At 40.6% G+C, this 27,682-nt stretch overlaps 1 protein-coding gene and 1 pseudogene across 5 annotated transcripts in view; one reads left to right on the forward strand and one right to left on the reverse strand.

Annotated features, from left to right (window-relative positions):
- Window positions 1–14,205, reverse strand: part of MON2 (MON2 regulator of endosome-to-Golgi trafficking) — a 118,931-nt gene extending 104,726 nt beyond the window's left edge. For 4 of the 5 annotated variants that reach the window (XM_086712922.1, XM_025927061.2, XM_086712921.1 and 1 more), the window contains exon 1: window positions 13,680–14,205. In XM_086712922.1, the coding sequence (XP_086569048.1) occupies window positions 13,680–13,790 (111 nt within the window). In that variant the 5' untranslated portion in view covers window positions 13,791–14,205. The remainder of the gene's footprint in view (window positions 1–13,679) is intronic. The other variant, XM_086712923.1, reaches the window with a different exon arrangement.
- LOC112863699 (activated RNA polymerase II transcriptional coactivator p15 pseudogene) lies at window positions 5,158–5,719 on the forward strand (annotated as a pseudogene).
- Window positions 14,206–27,682: the final 13,477 nt, after the last annotated feature.

Raw genomic sequence — 27,682 nt, forward strand, 5'->3', positions numbered from 1 at the left:
GTTGTCCTATTAATTTGCTTGCTACTTGTTCATTTATTTTGTTATCTCTTATTGCTTACTAAGGGACAAGTGGTAGCAGGTTCTAAAGGTTTAAAAATATTAATGGAATAACAGCAGTGTCCTGTGGGTTCTTAGCTTGAGTACCAGTGGATTAAAATAAATAACACATTGTAGGTTATCCTATGTATAGCAGACCTTCGTCACTTTGTTGGCTTCCAAGCATGTGAAGCCCTTGCCTGTGTCTAGAGATTTCCCAACTTCATGAGTTTAGCAAGATGAGTAAGCAAGTGGAACTTATCTCCCACTATTAAAAATTGAAAATGCCAGATACCTGGCTTTCCCACATGGCCTGGCAGCTTCTTCTAATCCAAACAGACACACCTACCAGGGATTTTGAATATGGAGGCTAATGGCAAAGAAAAGCAGAAACAAGACAGAATTCTTTCTGATGACAGCAGTAAACTTCACTTCTGCTTAAACCAGCCAGTCAGCTTTCACTGCTCACAACCAAGAAGGCCTTAGTTCTACAACTTTAAGAAATGGAAATGTCCCAAATTAAATTAATATGGCTACAAGCAGAAATATAGTCAAAATAAATTACTTCAGGGAAAGATTACTGATTTTCTGATAATTTGCGGGGAGTACATATTAGAGACACCAGAAGCTTAAAAAAATCCTTGATGCCCAGGTTGCAATACATTCCAAGGAATGCCAGCGGGAGCTGGCATCAGTATTTTTTCAAATCTTCAGGTGAGTCCAATATGCAACAAAATTTAGGAGACAGTTGCAATAATGTAGGCAAAAGATGATGGTGGATAAGCTCAAGGTAATAGTGACTGAGATGGTAAGAAGTCAGATTCTGAACACATTTTAGATGTACAAACCATAGCACATTTATAATAAAGATTTGGAGAAAGAAAAATCAGACAAAACAAATACAAAATTCAAGGACACTGAAATTATTATCTATACTTTGTTATACTCACATATCTCATCTCAAACTCTGTTGGGTTTGTTACAGGGCCATTCTGTGGTCACTGAGATTTCTTCTGCCATGATTTTCAAGTTCTCCCCATCTTCACTATAACCATAGGTACCCCGTATATGTTCAAATTCAATTATTTCTTTCTGCTTCATTTTCAACAAAAATTGATCACACTGAACCATCATCATAAATAGCAATGTCATTTGTCCTGACTTTCTGGAATTCTAGCCAGCCTGACCTTCTTAACAGTTTCCAAAATCAGTCCTATGGCATGCTAGATTAGTATCTAGATGTCACTAAAAGATTTCAGATTTGCCAAACACTGTTTTGATTTCTTGAGATTAATTAAGAGTTGACCCATGTCTATATCATAAATAAGTACAAATAAGTATAAATAAATAAGTTGTAAGGAGTATAAAATGTTTACCAATTATATTTACACATATACACAGTAAGGAAAAGGAATAAGAACATTTTTTAAAGTTCAATAGTTCCAAAGTAGTGGTTTAAAAGATACATAAAACCAGTGTTTTCTTTCCTAAACACACCAAAAAAAACCACCAAAAGGACTATTTGTTGCCTTAGATATAATTAGACCTATCACATAGTTCCTCATTTCTTACATGCAGGTTTCTACTCTCAAATTTTGAAACTGTAACATCTTATTCTCTAGGCACACTGTGTTGCTGGAAAGTTTCAATATCAATGTTTATTGACAACACATGTATATCAGGGTCCCTCTAACCACTGCAGTCTTGCTTTATACCGAAGCCTAGCTACATCTTCAAGTGTCTCAAATAAATGGAGGTATTCAGACTCAGATTTCCTTCTCTTTATCAAGGACAGTCTATGTAAAGAAGAGTCTTTAACTTCTTGCTTTAAAAGTATCCCCTACTCTGAACAGGTATCTTGTATATCCACAGGTTAACTACTCAATTATTTTAAACATAGTTCTTTTTTATGAATTGGCCCTCATGCATAAAATATTTAAAAAGAATAAGAAGGAGGAGAAGAAGGAGAAGAAGGAGAAGGAGAAGTTGTTGTTGTTGCTGAAGTTGACAAAAAAAAAAAAAAGAAAGAAAGAAAGAAAAAAAAGAAAAAAGTTGCCAGTTCTGTGGACTGGATAGAGATGACATAGGTTAAGGTGTGTAGTCTAATATCTCCATTCCTGGGTATTCCTGGGGGGAGGCAATCTGTGAGTTTGGGGAAAATACCAAAAGTCTTAAAATACACAGCAGTATTTAATGCTTGTTACTCTTAAAATTAATCTCTCTCAAGAAATACCTTTTCTTTTCTTCAATATTCTTTGATTACCCAAATAGACATACTCCCCAGGGACTTTGAATAGGGAGGCTAGTAGCACAAAAAAACAGAGACAAGAGAGAATGTGGACTCCTCTTCCAAGACTGTCTAGAATATCTTTGACCTCACTTCTCACTCAGTAAACTTTTCCTGGGCAAAAATAATTCCCTGGTTTCAATTACTTTCTAAATACTGTAGACTCCCAAATTATATTCCTGTCTCCTAAACTATAGGACTTACTAACCTAAATGTTTAAAAGGCACCTTAGATTCAAGATACTCAAAACAGGTGTCATCCTGTCACCCCCTCTACACACTTCCACTTCAGCCCCAGAAAAAACCTGTTCCTTTTCCTATAGTCTCTACTTCTCTGAACAGCAGCAGTATCCATCCAGTCACTGACTAGACATCTGGGGTTTCTCTCTCATCCCACAAATCATATCAGCCACAAAGGCTATGTAGGGAACATATTTTGTACCCTTTCTCTCAAATCCCACTTCTGCACCTTCATTCAAACTGCTGGGGTGTCTGGGTGGCTGAATCAGTTGGGTGTCCAACTTTGGCTCAGGTCATGATCTTGCAGTTTATGGGTTCAAGCCCTGCTTCAGGCTCTGTGCTGACAGCTCGGAGCCTGGAGCCTGCTTTGGATTGTCTCCCTCTCTCTATGACCCTCTCCCGCTCACACTCTCTCTCAAAAATAAACAAACATTAAAAAAAAAAAAAAAAAAACTGCTCATTACCAACCTAAACTAAAAGATTTCTGGACTTAGAATCTTGCCTTCCATTCATCCATTGACTCAACTTTTCAATGGTTCCCCAGTGCCTATCCCAACTAGTGTTTCTCAAAACTGAGTAGTTTAAGGACTTCCTTTAAAAAAAAAAAAAAATCATGAACCTACCCAGTTACTGATAAATTTAAGTTTGTATAAACTTACTAGGAATAAATTCCTATTTTTACAGCTCTTAAATTATAGTTATATACAAGTTATATACAAACCCAAATCAACACTAATGCGACAAATAATGCTTTGCTGAAATTAAACCACTGCTCACAAAATGAAGATAACTGTAGGCTTAAAGAGCAGGCTCTCCTACTTTTGGTACTATAAGAGCAGTGACAGAAATAATTTCTTCCATCAATTTTTTTCTCTGGTAACTATGAAAAAGCCTTTCCATCTTTGTGGGCTGTCTATGGTTTGTACCGGTAACACTTTATCCCACTCATCTCACTACACGTCTGTTCCTCCATTCTAGCTATATGCCCTATAAGGACAAGAAATCTATTCCATTTGTCGCTCCATATCACTAACGTCTATCACAGTGCCTGGCACACAGGAGCTACATAATAAATGCTTCTAAACAAAAGTATTACAAGTTCTAAGTAGAGAAGGAGACTCTACTACCCACTAATTAAAAACCCAGAGGAAATCCAATCCAGGTATGCACAAGGCCGTCAGGGCTGCTGGTCCACCTTTCTGCCATTCTCTTGGTTCCGTCCTGTTCCATGGGTAGGTCCATCCTTTGGCCACTTCCAAACTTGCCAATAAAAACAGTTGCAGCCATTCTACATTTCACAATTTTATATGAGAAAGGCCTCTTTTAGCAGCTTTTTAAAAAGGAAGAGGAAACTCCTTGTCCAGAAGCACTCACTGGCATTATGTAACTTGGACAGAAATGAAGGTGGGGCTGGTGACGGTGGGGAGGGTTTAAATTAGATTAAACTAATCAAGGTACCCTAAGGAAGGAATGAGATTAATTCATCTCAATCCAAAGGTCTGGAAATGAAAGAAGAGTGCAGCCTACTACAGAAGGAAGCGAGAGGGAATGGATGCTAGGAAGGGAATTAACAGAGGTCCACTACTTGTACTAGAAACAATTTTACAATTAAAAAAAAATTAATGATGCTTCCCTTCATCAAAGTTCCTATGTTCTGTTTTTTCCTATGTTGTCTTTTAAAAAAAATACATACTTTTCACATCTATGAAAATTGACCTCAAAATGAGAACAAATTTACCAAAGGTCCAAATGAATTATTTACTTACATAGCATAAAACAAGAGCTGAGGTAGTATTATGAAACTCAGGTTAACAGCAATTTGAATCCAAAAATGTACCCATAAGATATCAGGGAGGTATAAAGCTGCCTAAAGACTTATGATTTTAGATATCAGGTAAAATAAAAAAAACTAAAATGAAGTCCACACTTGGGAATAAGGAGATCCAGAATACTCCCTACAGGACAATATGCTCATAAAACAATTAATACACTGAAACCAATACGGTTTTCTTCTATAACATATAATTGGTTTACAACCCCAAACTCTGAAAGATATATACCTACATGGCATCTAACTCAAAACCTCTGACCTGGGCACCTGGGTGGCTCAGTCAGTTAAGCATCTGACTCTTGACTTCCACTCAGGTCATGATCTCATGATTGGGAGATGGAGTCCCATGGAGCCTGGGTCAGGGATTGCAATGGGTGTGGAGCCTACTTAAGATTCTCTCTCTCCCTCTCTTTCTGCCCTTCCCCAGCTCCACCCATGGGTACATGTGTACTGTCTCTCAAAAACAAACAAACAAACACTGCCCCAAAACAAACAAAAAAACCCAACCAAATAACAACAACAACAAACCCTGGCTTCTACAAAACAACAACAAAAAAAGTTCTTTAACATATCAAATGAAAGACTGAAATGCAGGGGCACCTGGGTGGCTCAGTTGGGTAAGCTTCTGAGTCTTAATTTTGGCTCAGGTCACGATCTCACGGTTCATGACATGGAGCCCAGAGTTGGGTTCTGTGAGCAGAGAACCTACTTGAGATTCTCTCTCTCCCTCTCTCTCTGGCCCTCCCCAGCTCATGCTTTTTCTCTCTCAAAATAAGTAAACTCCACTTGCAAGCAAGTGAGCAGAGGGCTGTTCAGCTGCAAGAGTGGAGCAATGCCTAAGTCAAAGGAACTTGTTTCTTCAAGCTCTTCGGGCAGTGATTCTGAGTGTGAGGTTGACAAAAAGTTAAAGCGGAAAAGGCAGGTTACTCCAGAAAAACCTGTAAAGAAGCAAAAGACCGCTGAGAATTCAAGAGCCCTATTATCCTCTAAGAAGAGTAGGAGCCACAGAGATGATAACATGTTTCAGACTGGGAAAATGAGGTATGTCAGTGGTTGAGACTTTAAAGGGAAAGTCCTAATTGATATTAGAGAATACTGGATGGATCCGGAAGGTGAAATAAAACCAGGAAGAAAAGGTATTTCTTTAAATCCTAAGCAATGGAGCCAGCTGAAGGAACAGATTTCTGACACTGATGATGCAGTAAACTGTAAAATCAGAGCCATATAAAACCTGTACTGTTCTAGTTGTTTTAATCTGTCTTTTTACATTGGCTTTTGTTTTCTAAATGTTGTTTTCCAAGCTATTGCATATTTGGATTGCAGAACAATTTGTAAGATGAATACTTTTTTTTTAATGTACAGTATTAAAAATGTAAAAGAGGATTGCTTTGTGCCCACCACCTACTGTAAAATAAAATCAAGTAATACAATATTAAAAAAAATAATAATAAAAACAAAAAATAAGTAAATGTAAAAAAAATGCAGATTACATGTGGATCACTAAATATATATATATGATATTCCTATATATATGGTATCCCTTTTCTTTCCTTTTAAAAAATTTAACCTCTAAAAAGTAACTAATTAGTACCTCCTAGATATACAAATACTTTGCACTATGGTGAACAGAAGTATAAACAAGATGTAAAACTGACCCTTTAAGGTGCTATTTAGACTCCCCCCCCCAAAAAAAAACCTAAAATAACTAAACAAAAGGTAAAACATAAGACTTATATGGAAATAACTTATAAAATAAATTAAAAAAAAATCTTTTATGTTTGTTTATATTTGAGATAGGGAGAGACTGCAGGTAAGCAAGGGAAGGGCAGAGAGAGAGGGAGACACAGAATCTGAAGCAGGCTCCAGGCTCTGAGCTGTCAGCACAGAGCCTGATGCAGGGCTCAAACTCACAAACCGTGAGATCATGACCTGAGCTGAAGTCCGACGCTTAACTGACTGAGCCACTCAGGGTACACCTAAAATATGTTTAAATGAAAGTTAAGAAAAGAGAAGAAAACATATTAGTTTGAAAATGTGGGCAGGAGCTGTAACTGTTTTTGCTCTAACAACTAACAGTACATAGCGCAGAGTAGGTACTCAAAAACTATTTCATGAACAAATGAATGAAGGGAATGAGGGGAGAAATTAGAAAATTATCTGTAAAGTTGATTTATTTATGCAACAAACAGACAAGCAACATTTAAAGTGGGATTCAATGAAAGGTAGGACCTTAATTTAAAAAGAGGAGAAGGTGGGCACCTAGGTGGCTCAGTTGGTTAAGCAGCTGACTTAGGCTCAGGTCATGATCTCAGTTTGTGAGTTCGAGCCCCAAATCAGGCTCGTTGCTGTCAGCACAGAGCCCACTTTGGATCCTCTGTCCCCTTCTCTGCCCCTCCCCTGCTCACGCTCTCTCAAACATTTAAAAAAAAAAAAAAAAAAAGAAGGAGATAATGGGCCAGCAAAAGGAACCTCAGAAGCATGGAAGAGAGAAGCAGCAGGATATATCTGGAGAATAAATAGCAGGCAATACACCTTGGCTGAAGTACAAAGGCATATCAGGAAAAACTGAGGATGATGAAGCTAGAAAGGAAGGTTGGGATGATCAAGGATGGTCTTAAATGCTATACTAAGGGGTCCAGTAAGTAGAGAGTAGCCATTAAGGGTTTCTGAGCTGCTTAGGTATATTAAGCTAGTGGTTACATATAGAATGGTTTTTCTTTTCATTTTTTTAATGTTTATTTATTTTTGAGAAAGAGAGAGACACAGACACACTGTGAGCAGGTGAGGGGCAGAGAGAACGGGAGACACAAAACGCGAAGCAGGCTCCAGGCTCCGAGCTGTCAACACAGAGCCCAACGCGGGGCTCAAACTCACAAACTGCGAGATCATGACCTGAGTTGAAGTGGGACATTAAACCGAGTGAGCCACCCAGGCACCCCACCATACAGAATGATTTTTTTTGTGTGCCATTGATGCATATTAACGGCCAGGTATTTGAAATTTGGTACTACAATAATAAGCTGAGAAAACAGAAAAAAGAAGAGGTATGTTGGAAACTACAGAGAAGGAAGGAACAGCTGACAATGAATAAAGAAAGAGAACTGAGGGGGAGAAGATAGCCAAATGTGACTAAGGTAAGCAACAGTGATAAATGCCATTAACAGAACAAGTGAAATGTGGGTAAAGGGCAAGTTTTAGGGCAAATAAGTTTAACTACAAAAAGTCCTATGTCAAGTATGGGAAAGATATTCTGGTCTAAGGAAAGACACTGGTCTATGCTCAGGAAAGAGAGCAGAGTACACGGAGTAGATTCAGGAGTCCTCAGCATCAGGGTAAAGCCCAGCAGCTTTACTGGGGGTAAGTAGAAGACAGTAATGAGGGAGGAGCATGCAGAAGAGGCCTGAAAACAGAGCTTGGGATACAATTCTACATAAACATGAAGGGAAGGAATACTGAGAGAGAAGGAGTAATAGGAAAGTAGAGTGCTACAAACATCAAAATGAGAGAATGGCAACATGGAAAGAATGATGAATAGTAACAAATAATGAAGCAAGGCAGACAAATGGAAACAATGATAGAAACAAGTAAGTACGTTTTGAAGGCATTTTGCAGCTGGGAGTAATGGAGAGGAGTTAGAGACAGATGCACAGGGAGCCACATCCCAGTTCTTCCACTTTCTAGATCTACTAATTTATGCAAGTTACTGAGCCAAGAGGAAACCATAATTTCCTCATCGGTAAAATTAAAATAGCATCTTGTAATAAAGTAAATGGATGCAACCTCCCTAGCCTAATGGAAAGACAATACTTTACTCAACACTGAGTTAACTTCATAAAAATAAAGGCAGTCTCTCATTCATTTTTTTTTTTATCTTTCGCCATGCTTTATACTTAAGAAACTAATAAATTTCTATTAAATTATAACAGTACCGGCAAAACCCAGTGTTTCGTACATGACTGAAAATAAGCTATGCTTATATAAAAGAAAAAAGAAAAATAATTCCATTTTTGGAGTATGTCTTCCTTTTTGGTTTATGAGCCAGATAAATGTCATTTATTTCTTCTGTATCACCAAAGCACAGTGCTAAAAAGATAATCAATACATTTGACTAAAGTATGTTTCCAGTGATCTTTGCTTATTCATTTCCTTCATAAAAGTAAAAATGCAATGGTCAAAAACTTAGTAAAAAATAAATTATTATGTTTTATACTTTAATAATAAATTTCACTGGTTATGGAACTTTAATAAGTGTATAATACAGGTTATAGAATAACCAAAAGCTTTTTAAAGAAATCTCACTGTAAAAATGCTCTTAGAATACTGCAATAATCTAGCAAAATTTTCCTCGAAGTCCTAGTGAAAAAGTTGTGCTTATATATTCTTGAAGTCAACATCTAAATTGCTTATCGGAAGAAAATGAATTTAATGAGACTTAGGAATCTAATATAACTTTTATGGAATAAAGTCAAAGAAAGAGCAGAGTCAAAACAAAGCAAAAAAACAAAGGTCAAAGGCCACGTGCACATCTAACACAATTATCTAAAATTGCATTATATAGGAAAGTAAGTCTTGACCAAAATGACTTCTAACTCCTTACCATAATTGTCATTATTTATGTGACTGGTGCTGGCAAGTTTTTTTTTAATTAATTATGAAAATTAATTTATTTCATTATGTAAAACATCGACCTATTCTGTCATACTTTTGAGAGAAAGAACACAATTGGTTGTGTCATGAGCAAATCTGTCCAACTAACGTCATCAGAAAAAAAAACTATAGTACGTTATAAAATGCTAAACCCAAATAGCTCCCAACGAAACATGTAATAAACATTATCCAGCCCTCATTCTCCGCTGTCACAAGGTCCTGAAAATGAGATCTTCTCCCTACCAGAAAAGCCAACTGACTTGATCTTCAATCTCCAAATAGCTGGTTAAAGGGAGAATCCTGTTATGGTGAGTAAAAAGCATCTCTTTCACCAAACTAACACATAAAAAACACTGGGCCCTGAGGAACTCTACCACAAGAACTTCTGCTTAAGGCAAAAATCCCTGCCCACCTAGGTTCTGTCAAGCCCACATACACAGGGGGAAACAAAGACAGCATAGGAAGACTACTTGCACTTTTTTACTATTTACACCCTTCCTGATTCCACCTCACTAAAAAAGAGAGAGAAAATCCATTCAAAACCTTAATTCTGACCACCTCAGCTTAAATGGTCTTCATCCCCTTCCTCTTCTACCACCCATTCCCTGGACTTCATCATCCTCTAGTGCAGCATGACTTGGCAATCTGAAATCCAACATCCCTTTCCTGTGCCAATCCCGGTCCTTCTAGCTCTCCCACCGCTCTTTGATTAAATTGGTGCTGCTAGTCCCTTAACCCTTCCATCTTCTTCCAATCAATCAAAGTTTTATGTATTTCCTTCTTTAGAAATAGAACACAGATCTTACCATCTATCATCATTTCAACCACTTTTCCTGCCAAGACTCTTTAGTGTCCCAGGTTAATTTCTCCTCCACTTCTACAAAGCAATCCACTGCTCCTCTCAAACTTTCTACCCGTCACTCCTTTCATCACCAATTGCTCCCAGCAATAAGCTTGTTTCCTACCTTACCAAGAATAGAGGCCATAGGCCAAACTATCCACGACTTGCTATCTCTCCACAATGTCCCTCCTTCAAATTTATCACATTCAAACTCATTTTTTTCTTCTTCCCTTCCTCTGTCAGAAGAAAATATGTTCCTTCTCAGAGTGAGAGCCAGTTCATTTACTTATGCCCTTGAAACTCCAGCTTCTCAGGGACCTTGCTCTGCCAAGTATTCCCTTTCTCTCCCATTTCCTTAACCTTAGTCAGCTGCCTCTTTCCCTTTACTGCTGTTGTTTCCCAAACTTCCTTCTTCGGCTCTGACATTCTCATGCTATGCACTGTTCCAGACCCATCTTATCTACTCCTATGGTTTCTATTATCATATATAAACTGATACTCCTAAATCTGAAATTCTAGACCTCCTCCTTAAGAACCAAACCATCACTTTCAAATACCTACTGGTCAGTTCCACTTGACACACACATAAATGTTAAACTTATTATATTCACGACTACTCACTTTTCCCAAAAACATCACCTCCTCTTACGTTCCTTCTCTTAGTGATCTACCCAGTTTCCCAAGCCAGAACCTGGGAGGCATCATAGATTTCTTTCTCTACGTTATATAAAAGGTCACTATGCCCTGATAATTTAAACTGCTAAGTCTCTTTTTAATCCATACTCTCTCTTTCACACATGACTATCACAATGCAAGCAACCTCCTGTCTACCTCTACTGCTACCTCGACACTGGCAATCATCACTTTTTAAAATTTACTCTCTTCGTCAATGTTAGTCCCCTCTAATTCTTCCCATGAATACTGTTACGGAAATGCTACTAAATATGAATTTGATATTATTCCCTCTCTTAAAAACCTTTAATGGCTCCTAATTACCTTCAGCATGAAATTTATTTAACATGGAATACAAACTTGTGCTAATTTCTCTGCCTAGAATGACCGCCCCCTTCTTCTATTGGCTTGCTTCTACTCATCCTATTAAGACTCAACTGAAGAATTACAAACTCTCTCTGACATACTTCCAAGCTCAGTTGGATCCCTCTCATTTGTTTCCAGAATAATGCCTGCAAATAGAAAATGACCAAAATGTTTTATTCATTAAATACATAAACATAAAGCTTCAGAGATTAGTGCCTCTGAAGGCAGTGAGCGTCACTTTCAGAAAAGCAATTTTACAAAGCTTTAAGGTAATTTTTAAGGCAAAGAAAAAATTATTCATACAAGTATTCCAGAACAGATTAGCTAGTAAACGTGTCCTAAAAAAGTTACATTGCTGAAACATAAAGATTCATATTTAAGGACTAAGAAAAATAAGCTGGTGCTGACAGCTCAGAGCCTGGAGCCTGCTGCGGATTCTGTGTCTCCCTCTCTCTCTGCCCCTCCCCTGCTTGCACTCTGTGTCTCCCTCTCTCAAAAATAAATAAACATTAAAAAAAAAGTACTGGGGAAGGAGATCTGCCTTCCAAAGTACATATACAATTACCACTGTAAGTTCTTAAGTACCCTTATAAGAAGGTCAGAAGTATTTTTCAACTAATAACTGTGAAGATACTGGGAGAGTGTTACCTAGCAAATCAGTATACAGATGGAAAAGCTTTTTATACTTAGAAAGGCCTTGCCTTGGGGCACCTGGGTGGCTCAGAAGGTTAAGTGTCCGACTTCAGCTCAGGTCATGATTTCATCCTTCATCCCCCAAATAAATAAAACTAAAAACTTACCAGTTTCTTAGAAAACAAAAGCCAAAATTGCTATTAATTTATCAGGAAAAATTTAATTCAATCAAAATATTTCTTGAAAGTCAAGGGTCCCTCCTATAAAATCATCACTTTTAGACTAATTACTTCATTACTGTTTTAAACTGGTAACACAGTGATGGTCATTTTCTAATTCCTAAAGTGGGCCCCTAAGCATATTAGAAGTGCCACTGGTTAAAACGTCAAGGTTCTTACATTCAACAAATTCTTACGGAGTAGGTACTATATAGGAAATTATGTATCAGAGATAATCACACCAAGAATGATTTTTGCCATTACCTCAAAGAGTAGTGCAATCACCAAGTATTTCTTTGGCCAATGTCCAAATAAAAGAGCTAATGAGCTATATTTAAAGTTCCTAGATTAAATGGACTGAGTTCTAGGACTCTGCAAATTACCTGTTTGGAATTCTGAATGCATTTTCTAAAAAAAATAAGGTAATAAATGGCAACTAAATTCTCAAACAAGTCCACAAAGACCTTTATATGTAATATAGAGGAATCTTAGTTTCTATATAAATTATAAGAGCTGCGAACAATCAGTTCTATAAATTATTGTCAAAAATACAACAGAACAGTCTAATTCTTTAAAATTCTTTAAAACTGCTTAATTCCTTAAAATTACTTATTATAACTTTCAGCAGAAAATGACACAGAGAAAATAATTAAAATTGGTATCACAAGCTATTGAGTATCTGAAATAAAATATATTTCGATAGTTATCTTTCCAAAAGTGGCACATCAGGTTCCCATTATTGGGTAATATTTGCTTACTTTATTAAAGGAATAGTAGATGGAGCATGTTGAAGACTAATGAAACCAAAAGCACTTACAGAAAAGTTAAGATTCCTTGGAAGCCTAAAATCCAAACTTTATTGGGTAAGTTTTAATTACAAAACCTTTATAAAGGCAAAACATTTAAATTAATATGAAACATTCCAAAATTCCTAGTAAACTTTTGGTGAATCCTAAATAGTAAATAAAATTGCTGGTAGGCCAAACTATATTATAGAAAAATAAAAATGATTGCTTTTACAAGTTTATCACTGAAATATCTTGTCCCCGATATGAGAAAGGAAATTGGGAAGCATTTTTAAAACGTTTAAGAGAAATAAAATGGCATCTTAAGAGAAAAAAATCAATAGTGACTAAACGTCAAATTCTTCAGTTTAGGAAAGATTTGGAGAATTTATACAAATAATTAACTGGAACCTCTTTTTTAATAATACCCTTTTTGCTCTGACGACTTTACCATCATAATCCAGTAAGTCCACCCTTTAACCCTATTTACACAGGAAAGAAAACTGAAGCTCAAAGAGGTTAACACGTATTTCAAGGTGTACTGGATTTGACTCTAAACCCAAACTTCCCATTAAAGTATTGCTAATAACAAGGCTTAACATAATTATTGCGGGTCTTCAATATTTGTCGTAAGTTAAGTGGCTGAATAATTTATTAACACTTCGTGGTACTGACAGAGTGAAGCTGCATGACACAAGACAACAAGGAAGGCTACTCCCCTTTGAGTGATACACACTTTAAACGTGAGGAGCACAGATGTCACCGCAACGATGGATGATAGTTTTAGAAGCAACAAACATAAGTTTTTTCAATTCTGGCTTGGCTAGTTTCAAGCTTGAAAAAGGCCAGAAAAGGCGAGGGTAAGACACCAGCTGAATTAGCTGCATCGGCTCACTCCGCGAACTTCATTCCTAAATCCGGAGGACAGGAGTGGAGAAAATCAAAGCTCCCCAGACGTCTCCAAAGAAAACTCTAAAAAGCGCTTGTGGAACAACCCACCGACTAGCAAATCTGGAAAGGTGAGGACCAAATTAAAATCAGACAGGAGTTTGGGAGCGAAGGACTGGATCTAATAGGACCAGACATGCTCACCGTGCCCTCTCCCGACGTCACCCAAAGCTTACCTCTTTGACAGGTGGGAATTTCTTCTTGCATTCCAGGGACAAGGCCCGTAAATCGCTCTGCATGTTCTCCAGCAGCTTCTTCACTGCCTCGGGGCTGTTGGTGCCGGACATGATCCACCAAACTACAATCCAATTTGGGCGGCGCAAACGAACTCCAGCACGGTCAGCTCCTTCGGGCGACCGGCAGCTCCCTCAGAGCACCTCCGGCCCTTCCTCAGCGCGCCTCCTGGGCTCCGCGGGGCTTGGCCCGGCCTGGACTACGAACCCACAGCGTACCCGAGCGCCCCCCGCAGCCTTCTCGCAACTCTCGCGGCTCCTCTCCGAGGCGCCCCCCCGCCCCGGTCGCCCCGCCCCGCTAGGCTCCAGCGGCTCTGGCCGAGGAGCCCACAAGGCGGGCAGGTCCCTCCCGCTGCCGCGGGGTCCGGCCGCACAGTTCGTCAGCAGCCAACCTGGCAAAATCTCCGGCGCTGGCCGCCCAAGCCCTCCAGACTCGCCGACGCCATTAGCCGAGTCGCCCACAATTCCGAGCGCGGCCGGGACACGTCAGCCGCACTTCCGGGCACCGCGGCCACCGCCCCCGCCGCGGCCAACTGGGGCGGTGAGCCGCAGGCGGGGCGTGGCCAGGGGCGTGGTCACGTCCGGGGCTCGGTCGGCTCCCGGAGGGGCTGCTTTCCCCAGCTCGACTTTGGGACCCGCTAGGCGTGGGCCACCATTTGCCTCGTCTAAATTTGCTTCTTCGTAGATATGTGACAGCTGTCAGAATGGAGCCACGTGTATCTTGGCGTGTCTCTTGGGGTGTGTTCGTGTTATATTGTATTTCGGTGTAAACAGTTTGCTTCCTTTTGTTTTAATCTTCATCCGTCTTGTCCCTCGTCATTTCTGCCCCCTGGAATCTCTGGGCTAGTGGCCCCAAACCAATGCCTACCTCCTGTTAATTTTATTTTCCTCCTAAGTACCTAAATTGCAATTCCTCCACAGAGTTGCACAAAGCATACTGGTGCGCTAACTGCGGAGTAGTCCTTTATTTCCCTAATTTTTAAAATGACAGAGAAAACTACCCTTTGTTCCAAAACCCTCCGCTGGCCTTCCATTTTGCCCACGGTAAAAGTCAGAATTCTTCCTTACACCTGCCAGGAGCCACGCGATCTGCCCCGCCCCCTTTTACCGCCAGTTTTCCAGCTAAAAGGCGTTGGGATTTTGTCCCCCTCTGTTTTGTTCCCTTCTTATCTCCGGCACTTAGAATAGTTCTTGGCATATAGTAGATGATCAATAAATATTTTATTTTATTTACATATTTAAATGTTTATTTATTTTTGAGAGACAGAGCGTGAGCAGGGAAGGGGCAGAGAGAGAGAGGGAGACACAGAATCTGAAGCAGATCCAGGCCCTGAACTGTCAGCACTGAGCCCCACGCAGGGCTCAAACTCAGAAACAGTGAGATCATGACCCCAGCCAAAGTCGGATGCCCAACTGACTGAGCCACCCAGGCGCCCTGATCAATAAATATTTTAATGAATGAATGTAAAAATAATTTTGGTGCTTAAATAAGAAACCAATATAAAAGCCTTTATTAGGTAACAAATATTAAGTGAGACACAAGTAAGCAGAAAACTTACCTGTGCTTCCCAAGATCTAGGTCTGTGTGCTTTTGCCCAAAACATCTTGCAACCACTGAGTAGGAAGCAGAGGAAGGTAGAGGGAAAGCCTGAACCAGGGTAGAGGTAGGAGATGAAGAAAGGAACACCTCAGACAACTGAGCGGATGACATCATTGCAGTAGGCAGGGCAGCGGATTGAGATTGTCAGTGGGAGGAAGGATTTGGCCCTAAAATAAGCCTTGCACCACAAGTACTTTGTAAACTAAATAATTTTTTCCTCATCTGACAAGAAGTAACACAAGGATGGATAAAGATAGCAGATAAGGTAATAGAGCTCTCAGAACACTAGTTTGTATCATTTGTGCCTATTGTGACTTTGGGAAATTTGATAGGTCCTATAACATAAGCTTTATGTATTAAAAACTGTGAATTTATAAAACAAAATCTTAGGTAGAATATATGGCAGACATTATTCTTGAGGTCCCAGGGAACTTTGAAAAATGATCCTCTTGTGGGGCGCCTGGGTGGCTCAGTCAGTTGAGCCGGGTTAAGCCCCAGACTCTTGATTTCAGCTCAGGTCGTGATCTCAAGGTCATGGGATGGAGGCCCATTGGGCTCCACACTGAGCTTGGAGCCTGCTTAAGATTTTCATTCTCTCCCTCTCTGCCCTTCACCCCCGCTGGTGTGCGATCTCTCTCTCTCTCTCAAAAATCAAATTAAATAAATAACAAAACCAAATAGTTTTCTATGTACATATGCCCAGGGAGATTGTACTGCCACAGAAACAATGCATGGCTTTATGCCAAAACCAACCAAGTTAGCAGGGGTAAAAATCATTCTTGATTCTACAAGTTAAGAAATCAGCTAGGTGCAACAGGGTGGCTCAGTCGGTTAAACATTCAACTTGGGCTCAGGTCATAATCTCACAGCTTGTGAGTTTGAGCCCCAAGTCAGGCTCTAGGCTGACAGCTCAGAGCCTGGAGACTGCTTGGGATTCTGTATCTCCCTCTCTCTCTGCCCCCCACCCCTGCTCATTCTCTCTCTCTCTCTCTCTCTCTCTCTCTCTCTCTCTCTCTCTCTCAAAAAAAAATAAACATTAAAGAATGTTTAAATAAAAAGACTTAGTTATCAATAAGCTTTAAACTCCTAGTTGAAAATTAGGAAACCTGTGTCTTTTTTTCTGAGCCTTTGTTGTGAATCTTTTGGAAAATGTATTTATTTAACAATGAGCATATATTCATATGTAACAAGAAAACTTGTCCAATGACATTCTAAAATATCTGTCTCAGGTGATGGTGAAATACAAATGTAACTCATTTTACCTTTCTAGTTATTCAATCCCTCAGATTTCACCATCATTCACTTATTCTCCTCTTGGATTTTTCTCTCTTCTACCTACTCCTTAGAGATTAGTATTTCCCAGAATTCTATTATTTACTTTCTTTTCTTTATTTTCTACTCTGGAAAATATGCACACCAATGGTTTCAATTACTACCAACCTATTTTAAAAAATTTTTTTAGTGTATATTTTTGAGAGAGAGACAGAGCGCAAGCAGGGGAGGGGCAAAATGTGAGGGAGACTCAGATTCCAAAGCAGGCTCCAGGCTCTGAGCTGTCAGCACAGAGCCCCGTGTGGGGCCAAATTCACAAACCGTGAGATCATGACCTGAGCCGAAGTCGGACGCTCAACTGATTGAGCCACCCAGGTGCCCCTATAAATACCAACCTATTGATGACACCCTGTATAACCTCAATATTGACAAATAGCAATAGAATGTCAGATTAACAGAAATACTACAGCAGGTATGTGGTTGCAATATCAGCTAAGAGATGGACATTCAAGTTTCTAAACCTTCCAGATATTCAAACTTTCTGGAATACATAACATCAGACCTTCTAGAAACTTCACTTCCCCTTCTTGTCCTACCTTATATATGTAAAGATAGATTGGTCCTATACATAGCATTCTCTAGAGACCATCTCACTTAGGCAAGGAAGTTCATCAATCTCAAGTTATATAATGCACAGCGTGATAGCTAAGGAAGCCTGCAGAGAATACTTAGACATGAAAACTCCTTTGATGCTCAGCTTCCCTAGGCTAACACAGCCTAGTCCAAGTACATTCCTGAATTTAGTACTAAGGGAATAAAACAAGAAACTGTTACTGGAATATCTCTGAGAATCATGATATCAAGCCCTTATACATAAATGTGTAACTCCAGAGCTCTTGTGTGAGATCCAAACATGAATATTCCACTGCCTACTGGACATCCTTACCTGGAAGTCTCATTGGCACCTATACTCCTTCCCAAAAAGAGGTTGATTCTCTTCATACATTATCTTTCTCAATGAGAGAAATTGGTTGCCACTATCCATCTGGTTACCCATATCAGGAAACTAAGAATCAAACTTGACTCTTACCCCTCCCTTATCCTCTACATCTAAGCTGAATCAAACTCTGTTACATTCATCACCCTTTGTAAATTTCAGTTCATCCTTTTTCTCCATTCTCAGGCCATCATCATCTCCCACTGGTTTAAAACAACAATTCCCAATGTATAACCCCTACCTCTCTCTAGTCCATTTTTAATTTATTTTCCACACTTGTGTCAGAGTCCTCTTTCTAAAATCAAAGTGTGAAGCCTTTTATGATTTTCTAATGTTTTGAGATTAAAGCCCAAACTCCTTTACATAGTATACTAGTTAGATTCTTTTAGACACCTCAAACAGTAGGGCTTCAAATAACCCATGTGAAAGTAAGAGACCAAGGAATTTCAGCCACAAGAGAGAGCCCTATGGAAATATAGGAAAAGCTTGGTTTCACAGAGCCTAGGATGTAGTTTGGAAAACTAGAAAGCCCTTGGGTGTTCATACTCCTTGACTCATCTCAGCAGCTGTTATGTTGCTTCCTTCTCCCTCATCTGATCCTGCATGTTTCTGCTAATATTTCTCCTGCTTCTACCAACCAGTTGCCTCACTCCTGACTCCACATGTCACCAGGATCCAGTTCTCTCATAGCTTTAGTTTCCTCGTGGCATCTGCTCTTTTCTCCTCTCTCTGTGTCCATTTAACTTCTGTTCTCTACCCTTCCAACTACATACTCTCTCTTGATGTGTCACAATCAAATTTTTAAAGAGAAAATATCGAAGTAGTTGAACAATCGAGTATCAATGCTGTATTTCAATTTCGCTATGCTTTTTGCTGGACTGCCTTCTAGGTCACTGAAAAGAATACAGATCAACTGTCCTTGGAGACAGAACCAGGAGACACCCCTGATTCCAACAGCTGTGGTCAAAGGTGATTGGTTTATGTGGTCAGGGCAAGGAGTTCACATGATACAGAACATGGATAACTATGTTGAAGAAAATATATCAGAGATCTGTTAGTTGGATGAGTTAATATGAAATTTTATCTGCAAATGTATTTGGGTTTTTTTTAATGTTTATTTTTGAGAGAGAGAGACAGAGACAGAATATGAGCTGGAGAGGGGGCAGAGAGAGGGAGAAACTGAATCCAAAGCAGGCTCCAGGCTCTGAGCTGTCAGCACAGAGCCCAATGCGGGGCTCGAACCCACCAACCGTGAGATCATGACCTGAGCCGAAGTCGGAACTTAGGCTGAACCACCCAGGCACCCCTATATGCAAATGTATTTGTAAATGCTTTCTCACCCACTTATCAGTAATTATATTCTAAGTATTATGTATAATTTAAACTTTATATTTAGAGATGAAAATATGTTAAACTCATAATTAATAGTTGTTATGAATTAAAATTTTAGACTTATTTCAGTCTTACTCTATTGTCTTTTTTTCCGTCATCATTAATTCTTTATCTCTGAATTACTTTTCCTGAAAGGAATTCAGTTTTACAGTTTTCTCTTTCAAAGAATTTTCCAGAGTCCAGAAATTATTAGTCTTTAATGGCTCTTGATACATGCTGTCTATGTATTTCTTAAAACATATTTTCAAAGAATCCCTTAACTTTAATTTTCAGAATTAAAAATTATAACTTGCTGGCTGGTCTAAATTACATACTGACTGAAGAACACATGGTTTCTTTACAGAATAAAGAAATGATTACAAAAGACAAATTATAAGTGGAGAACCTATAATTTGCTATTTTAAACACTATGTTCCTAGATGTAAGAATAAGTTGTTTATATGCTTCTTATGGTTACTCTTTAAATCCTTTTTTAAAGATGAATTTTTAAAAATTTTTTTTTAATTTTTAAGTGATGTCTACACCTAATGTGGCACTCAAACTTACAACCCTGAGATCAAGAGTCACATGCTCTACCGATGAGCCAGCCAGGTACTCCTCCAAGATTATTTTTAAACACTTTATTTTCTGTCTTTGTTGTAACTGCTTTAAGAACATATTTTATACTTGGTGCATGAGTTTGTTGCCTGTTGCATGGAAGGTCAGCAACAATGTAGTGACAATGAAGGAACAGATTTTTAACAAGACAGCCATCTTTATTAGGAAACTTCTCTTAGCCAGTCCTTCCCAAAACCATCATATCAGTCACGTACCAGAGCGCACCTGAGTACAAATAGTGCAGAAATAGTTCTGCTGTAAAAAAGCAGAAGCAACAGTCCCAGCCAAAAGATGTCCTCCACTCCTGGGATCTCAAAGAATGGTTTAAACAACAAAGGGAGCAGGGAGGAATATACAAATTTTCCAGGTTCTTTCTACATTACAGAAGTACAGATTGAAATACTCCCTTTCAAATTTTCAGAGTCCAGAGGATCACAAACTCCTTCATTCTGTGGTGACGATTCTCTGGAGATATTTAATATTAACAACAAATTATTTTAGAGGTATTTCCTCTAATAGTTCGGTTATTTTTATATTGCCTTGACGCTTTGTGCTCTATTCTTGCTTTCAGCTTTGTTCCTGAGACCAAAACCACACTGTCTAGTCCTCTCCAGCTTTTAAAATCACCTCTCTCACTGCTGGATCTCATGCTGGAAATCACACTGATGGTGGGGGGTTGGAGGGTGCTCAGGCCAGACTCATCATTCATAGTCTTCATTCTTTCCTGGACTTGTTTCTCATACCTGAGTCTGTTTCTCAGGTCAGCCCTACTTCCTGTATTAAGCTGAGTTCCCTGGGAGCAGACCCTAAGGAGAGATTTGTGTGTAGTTAATCTATTAAGGATGTGTTCCCAGGAGAAGCCAGTAGAAAGTGGGAGCAGGGAAGTGAAAGAGGCCAATAAGAGAAAACCCCAACCCCTAGGCAAGGGAGATCTCTTAAACACCAGCCACTGGCCAAAAGCTCCCTTAGGTAGTATGGCTTTCCAAATATGTGGAGCAAATTAACCCAGAAGTCCATGGGCAGCACTTTGGGAGCAACATCATGCTGAAAGTCTTCCAGGTGAACTGGGGAGACCCCACGCCTTCGACCCAGCCCACTCCCAAAGGTGTCATGGAAGGTTCTTGGTCTTCTCATGAGAAAGAATTCAAGGAGAGCAACACAAGTGGGAAAATTTATTAAAGCAAAAGTACACTCTTGAGGTGTGAGAGCAGGTGAGCTGAGAGAGAGAGGGAGAGAGTGAGAGAGAGAGAAAGAGAGAGGATTGAGAGACGAATGGCCTGGGATTTGGGTTTTTATCTTTTATTGACAGCTGTTAACTAGGGGGTAAAACATTCATTACTTGAGGCGGAGATGCAGGATTTCGCACCTTTTCTTCCCATGTTGGTCAGGGGCTTCCTGTCATGGCACCCACCATCATGGGCCTTTCTGGTTTCATCCGGCTTCTTGTAGAGTGCTGCCAGGATAGGCCTCTGACTCTTCCAATAGCTGGGCATGACTTCCTTGTTGCTGGCCTCCAGGCATCCTGTGAGAACCTAACTGCCTATTCTGACAAAAGAAGCATAACAGGAGTGTCTGGGTGGCTTAGTCAGTTGAGTGTCCAACTTTTGATTTTGGTTCAGGTCATAATCCCAAGGTCGTGGGACCGAGCCCTGTATCGGGCTCCAAGGTGAGCATGGAGCCTATTTAAGATTCTCTCTCTCCCTCTTCCCTTCTCCCCGCATGCCCCCACCCCCCCACCCACCCCACCCCCCACTGCTCGGCGCTCTCTCTCTCTCTCTCTCTCAATAATAATAATAATAATAATAATAATAATAACAATATCAAGAAGAAGGAGAAGAAGAAGGAGAGGGAGGAGAGGGAGAGGGAAGAAGAGGAGGAGAAGAGGAAGAAGAAAGGAAGAAGAGGAAGACGGGGAGAGGGAGGAGGAGGAGGGAGAGGAGGAGGAGGAGGAGGAGAAGACCAGACAAGCTACACAGAAATGATAGAAGGGGCAGGGATCTGGGCAGAATGCTCACTACACTGTCTTACTGGGCCACTGACAGTCATTGCTTATTGTGGATCAGCTTATTGGTGAGACCCTCTCCCCCTGGTCTTCACCATTGGAGCAGCGCTTTCTCTGCAGTGCTCTTTCAGCATCATCTAACCCAGTGGTTCCCAACTGAGGGAGGACAATTTCCCCCCTCCCATCCTGTCATCCTCCCTGCACTGGGACCCCTTGGCAATGAGTGCAGACATTTTAGATTGTCACAACTTGGAGAGGGGATACTAATGGCATCTGGGCCAATGCTAAACATATTACAGTGCATGCAGCAGCACCCCCCAACAATGAATTATCCAATTCAAAATGTCAGTAGTACTAAGTTTGTGAACATCAGTCCCAGTAGTTAGATCACTGTTTTGTTCTCCTATGTTTGAAACCCTGGTTTGTAAGCTATCTGGTACCCCCTCAATTCCTTAAGATTATTTTTATAAATCCCCAGACCCCTCCTTGACTGAGAGTTCCTCAATCCAGCTCCATATTATCCCCACCTGCCTGGATCTCAGAATATTGCCTGCTCTTAGGTCCCTGTATCCAAGAGTTTTGTCTGCACACATGGCTGAACATTCAGTCCCTCTGGCTGCATCTTCCTGAAGTCAATGATCCACCCTGAATATTAACGTCAGGGGTTATTTGTTCATCTTTTCTTGGATTTCAAATGCCGCCTCCTCGTCTAGATTTCTTACGGCCTCAGTTTAGTTCATTCTCTGGCCATTTCTTCCTGCTCCTCAAGCTACTGCTCATTCATCAAATGTTATTCTTCCTGCTTAGCCTTATCTCATCGCAGCTGATACATCTATGTCCAGCTGCTTTGGAGTTAAAAGATATGTCCCATAAAGCCAGTTATAGAGGTAGGAAATCATGTTGGCCTAGCTCCATATCTCCTAACTGGAGAAATCGGGAGACAGAACGTTCGTGCCAAGCAGCATCCAGACTAGGTTTGTCTTATGAGACCTCCTCTGAGTGTGAAGAGAGATAATAGTTATCATTTACAGAACAGCTGTGTGGGAAGCCCTGTACTAAATGCATTTACTATCTCATAGGATTTAACCTTTGGAAAAATCCTGTGAATGAAGAATTACTGTTTCTAGTTCATGGATGAGGAAACTCAGTCTCAAAGAGATTAATTCGGTCTCTGGAGGTCCTCTAGCTAGAAAGTAGTGAGTCAGCATTCCAGCTTTTTTGACTGTAACATGTGTGCTCCTACTTCATCTGTATTTCAGAAGTGGCATGGGGTCCCTTGAAAAATCTGTTAAAGTTGGAGGCCTGTGTCCTCCCTTCACCTGTTTCCTGCACGTGTTGTGACTGGAACCTTCCTTTCAGATTGTTTGCTTAGAAAGAACGAACTTGGGTTTGTCTTAACATTCAGTACATTTCCCTGTGGGAATAACGTATATCCCGTGTAACTGTAAGGTTATCTTTCTGTCTTACAGTTTCTTCGGTGGACAGGCCTTTGCATGATTCATAGCTATGTTCCTGGCAACTGGAATGTGTATAGTGGGCTTCGTTAACACTTGTTTTAGTTATACGGATTCTTGTCCTCAATCATAGAGAAAGAAAGGTACTGAAAAACATGACAAGAAATCAGGCAAAGAAAAATAAAATGAGGTACTGAGGTGTACACACTGGGCCAACTGCTCCCCTGCTCCTGCAGACAGGACTGGGATCAATCTTGTGGAAGCGAGAACTGCCATGCATCTTTTCCCATGTAGCTTTCCCTGAATAGCTGCATCCTTCCCTCAAAAGATGTTTATTGAGTGAGTTAGTAAATGAGTGATTGCGTGAGTACATGAATGCTGCCAGCAGAATGAGATATCTCGGGGCACCTGGGTGGCTCAGTCGGTTAGGCATCCGACTCTTGATTCTGGCTCAGGTCATGATCGCACAGTTCAGGGGATCAGGCCCCAAGTCAGGCTCTGAGCTAACAGCACAAAGCCTGCTTGGGGTTCTCTCTCTTTTCCTCTCTCTCTGTCCCTCCCCCGCTCACATTCTCTTTCTCTCTCTCTCTTTCACTCACTTTCTCTCTCAAAATAAATAAACTTTTTTTTTTTTTTTTTTTTTTAAAGAATGATGGGGTACCTGGGTGGCTCAGTTGGTTAAGTGCCTGACTTTGGCCCAGGTCATGATCTTGTGGTTTCTGAGTTTGAGCCCCGCGTCAAGCCCAACGTCGAGCCTGGAGCCTGCTTCAGATTCTGTGTCTCCTTCTCTCTGCCTCTCCCCAACTCACATTCTGTCTCTCAAAAATAAATAAACATTTTTAAAAAATTTAAGGGCACCTGCGTGGCTCAGTCAATTAAGCATCCGACTTCAGCTCAGATCATGATCTCAGGGTCGATGGGTTTGAGCCCCACATCAGGCTCTGTGCTGACAGTTCAGAGCCTGGGGCCTGCTTCAGATCCTCTGTCTCCCTTTCTCTCTTCTCCTCCCCCTCTGTGTTCCCTCTATCAAAATTAAATAAACATTAAAATTTTTTTTTTAATTTTTAAAAGAAAAATGAGATTTCTTTCTCCTGATTTTAATACCTCCCCTGTAACAATACCTGGCCACTGTGAAGGCAACAATATGTGGCACATGGTGTGTGCCAGAAATACGTGTCTTAAATGTTTGAAATAAAACTTGAGTAACTACAGGAGTTCTTCTTCAGATCAATGAAAACAGTGTAGATTCTTGACCAAGTCTTGGTTACTTTGCACGCAGTAACATATGACTTTCATGACTATGGTGATATGCCCAACATTTGATAAGTCTTTCTTTTTTTTTTTTTAATTTTTTTTTTCAACGTTTATTTATTTTTGGGACAGAGAGAGACAGAGCATGAACGGGGGAGGGGCAGAGAGAGAGGGAGACACAGAATCGGAAACAGGCTCCAGGCTCTGAGCCATCAGCCCAGAGCCCGACGCGGGGCTCGAACTCCCGGACCGCGAGATCGTGACCTGGCTGAAGTCGGACGTTTAACCGACTGCGCCACCCAGGCGCCCCGACTTTATATTTTTAAAATCAGGGTCAGGGGTCAAAGAAACCAGGGAAATAGTTAAGTCCAAATAGCTCCTTGCTTCTCAACTATCAGGAGACTCTGTGAAAGCTAGTGGCCTAGAAAATTACGATACAGTAGATGGGCATCTATGTGGTCTAGGGGCTTCAGTAAGCAAGGAATGGCCCACATCACTGAGCATGTTGATTGCACAAGATCCAGAGACACGATAGCCATGCTTTAAAGAGCAGCTTCCTGGTAACATTGGACACAGAGCCTGAGCACAGCCCAGGCTTGTTTGATTGCATTGCCCCTAACCTCAGACAGCTTGACTTTTGGCTTTCTGAGGGTTATGCCAGAGTGGGGCAAGACCCAACAGCTTCCTAGGTGCTTGTCTTTAATAGGGAAGCCAGCGGGGCGCCTGGGTGGCTCAGTCGGTTAAGCGGCCGACTTCGGCTCAGGTCACGATCTCACACTCCGTGAGTTCGAGCCCCGCGTCGGGCTCTGTGCTGACCGCTCAGAGCCTGGAGCCTGTTTCAGATTCCGTGTCTCCCTCTCTCTTTGACCCTCCCCCGTTCATGCTCTGTCTCTCTCTGTCTCAAAAATAAATAAACGTTAAAAAAAAAAAATTAATAGGGAAGCCAGAGAGAGCAGCCAGTGTCAGAAGGAGCATGCTAAATTTCAGGTTTCAAGAAAGAGCCAGAAAAAGAATGCAATTGCTATGACTGAGAGAACACTAGGTGCCCCAAAGCAGGAGAGCATGTTGAGGGTACAGAGGGGATCAGAGGATCTCCAGGTCAGAGGGAAGAGCCAACCTGCCCAGGCCAGTGAATTACCCAAGATCCTTATGAGCAAGACTCTACTGGTCCTGCCACAGAACATAGAAGTCCTTCCAAAACGAAAATGGAGAGGGCGGGGGCGGGGAACCATAATGAGCTAAGTGCCAGGAAAGACTACTGCAAAAACCCAAGTCGGTACCAGGTTCTGTGTGAAGCCGAAGCTAAGATGAAAATAGAGCTGACATTATGAGTTTTCAGAATCCTGGAGCTCCCGGGGCACATACAAGTCTTGGGGTGGATCCTTGGAGAGAAACAGGATCTTAGGCAGAAATTTCCAGCATTTGAGGAAAGTCAGAACAAGGAGGAACTCCGGGTCCAGGCATAGTTTTTGGATGGGAGATCCAAGGCCCTCTCCTGCCCAGATTGAAGGAAAGGGACACGTACCACATTCTACTACCACTGAGCAGGCTCTGAGGCTGAGGGACATCCAGCAGGGACAGGATGATGAAAAACAAGAGTGATCCTTACAAAAGCATAAGGCATTTTGTCTGGTTTCTTCCACACCTGCCCCATCCCGTGTCCACACTCTAGGGAGACTCCACCTCAAACCAGGATGCTCAAGCATGGACCAAGGTCACTTTCCCAACTAAGACAGGGATGTTTTAGAGCGATGGGGTGTTTGGGGGATGTTTTTTCAACAAATAAGCCAGTAATTAATCCTCTCTCCTTTCCAAGGAGGAAAATCTCTGGAAGCAATGTTTGTATACATACCTGGACAAAAATCTAATAGCCCTGATGCTAGCAATCTTCTAAAGAGGATGGTCTCTGTTTATCATGAGCAAGGATTTTTACTGTTCCCTAATTGTTTCTTCTTAATAGCAGTGTTCTGTTGTCAATACTGAGTGGGGGTATATGTCAGGGTATCCCAGGACTTTGGGCATAGGAAATAGAAAGGGTCAACTTTATTTTTTTTAATGTTTTCAGTGTTTTATTTGTTTTTGAGAGGGAGAGAGAGAGACAGAGTACGAGTGAGGGAATGGCAGACAGAGAGGGAGACACAGAATCTGAAGCAGGTTCCAGGCTCTGAGCTGTCAGCACAGAGCCTGACACGGGGGCTCAAACTCATGAACTGTGAGATCATGAAAACAATAAAACATTCAGGAGCATTTCACAGTGCAAAAACAATAAAATCTATCAGAGCTGTCAGAGGACAAAGATGAGTGAGGGAGAAGCCTGGGACTTGAAGAGTCAGTCCCTCGGACCAACATGAAATGTTAATATCCCAAGTAGAAAGTAAATCTTGCTTAAGAGACTGTCACTCAGTTTAACAAAAAGTTATGTCGGTCAACATGTGATCCAAGGGGCTTAGAAAGGGGCAAATCATGAGATACGTTATCTAACCCTACACAGTTGGGGTAGAATAGATAACTCTGGTGTCTACTGAAAAGGTAATGGGGTACCAACTGACCAGGATCATTATTTCACCCAGCATATTCAAGGGTATTGGGGGATAACTAGGAGCTTATTCCAGGGAGAGAGGATTTATTGGGACTACTATGATTGTAGTCTGTTGTCTTTAAATTTGGGATATTTTTAATCCAGTGTCCCTTTTCTTTGCACTACCTGCGGCCATCTTTATCTACTAGAGAGTCAAGGATGTCCCTGAGGCCTTGGGTCACAAAGATATTCTCCTACGTTATTTTCTATTATCTTTAGGAATTTGCTTTTCACATTTAGTCTTGAATATATTTGTGGTCCACATTTAACTATCCTGTCAGGAAGGAAAACAGTTTTACTTTTTTCCATTTGGTGATCCAGTTTTCCCAAAACCATCCATTAAAAGTTCGTCCTTTCCCTTATTTCCAGGTAATAAGTCTCAAATACATGTGGGTCTATCTCTGAACTCTCTATTCTGTTCCAGTGTCTATTTGTCTGTTCTTATACTCTACTCTTCCTTATTTCCATGGCTTTGTAGTGTATCTTAACACCTGTTCCTCCCCATTTGGCTCTTCTTTTACAACTGAAGAAGTTAGGTAACCATGAAGTTTTGTTCTTTCAAATAACTTTTAACTGTTGAGTTTCCAAACAAACAACAAAACCAAACAGAACAAAACAAAAACACAGCTTCAATTTTGCTTGAGATTGCATGGAATTTGTGGATTAATCTGGGGAGAGTAGATGCCTTCATAATAATGTTATCTCATTCAACATAGCAAACTTTCTTTCCATTTACTCAAATATTTCCCTATGTCTTAACAGTTTAAAAATATTTTCATAGATAACTTGTCTATTATTTGGTA

The sequence above is a fragment of the Puma concolor genome, chromosome B4, assembly GCF_028749965.1.
Source record: "Puma concolor isolate L17-30 chromosome B4, mPumCon1.1.hap2, whole genome shotgun sequence".
In the NCBI taxonomy this organism is placed as follows: domain Eukaryota; kingdom Metazoa; phylum Chordata; class Mammalia; order Carnivora; family Felidae; genus Puma; species Puma concolor.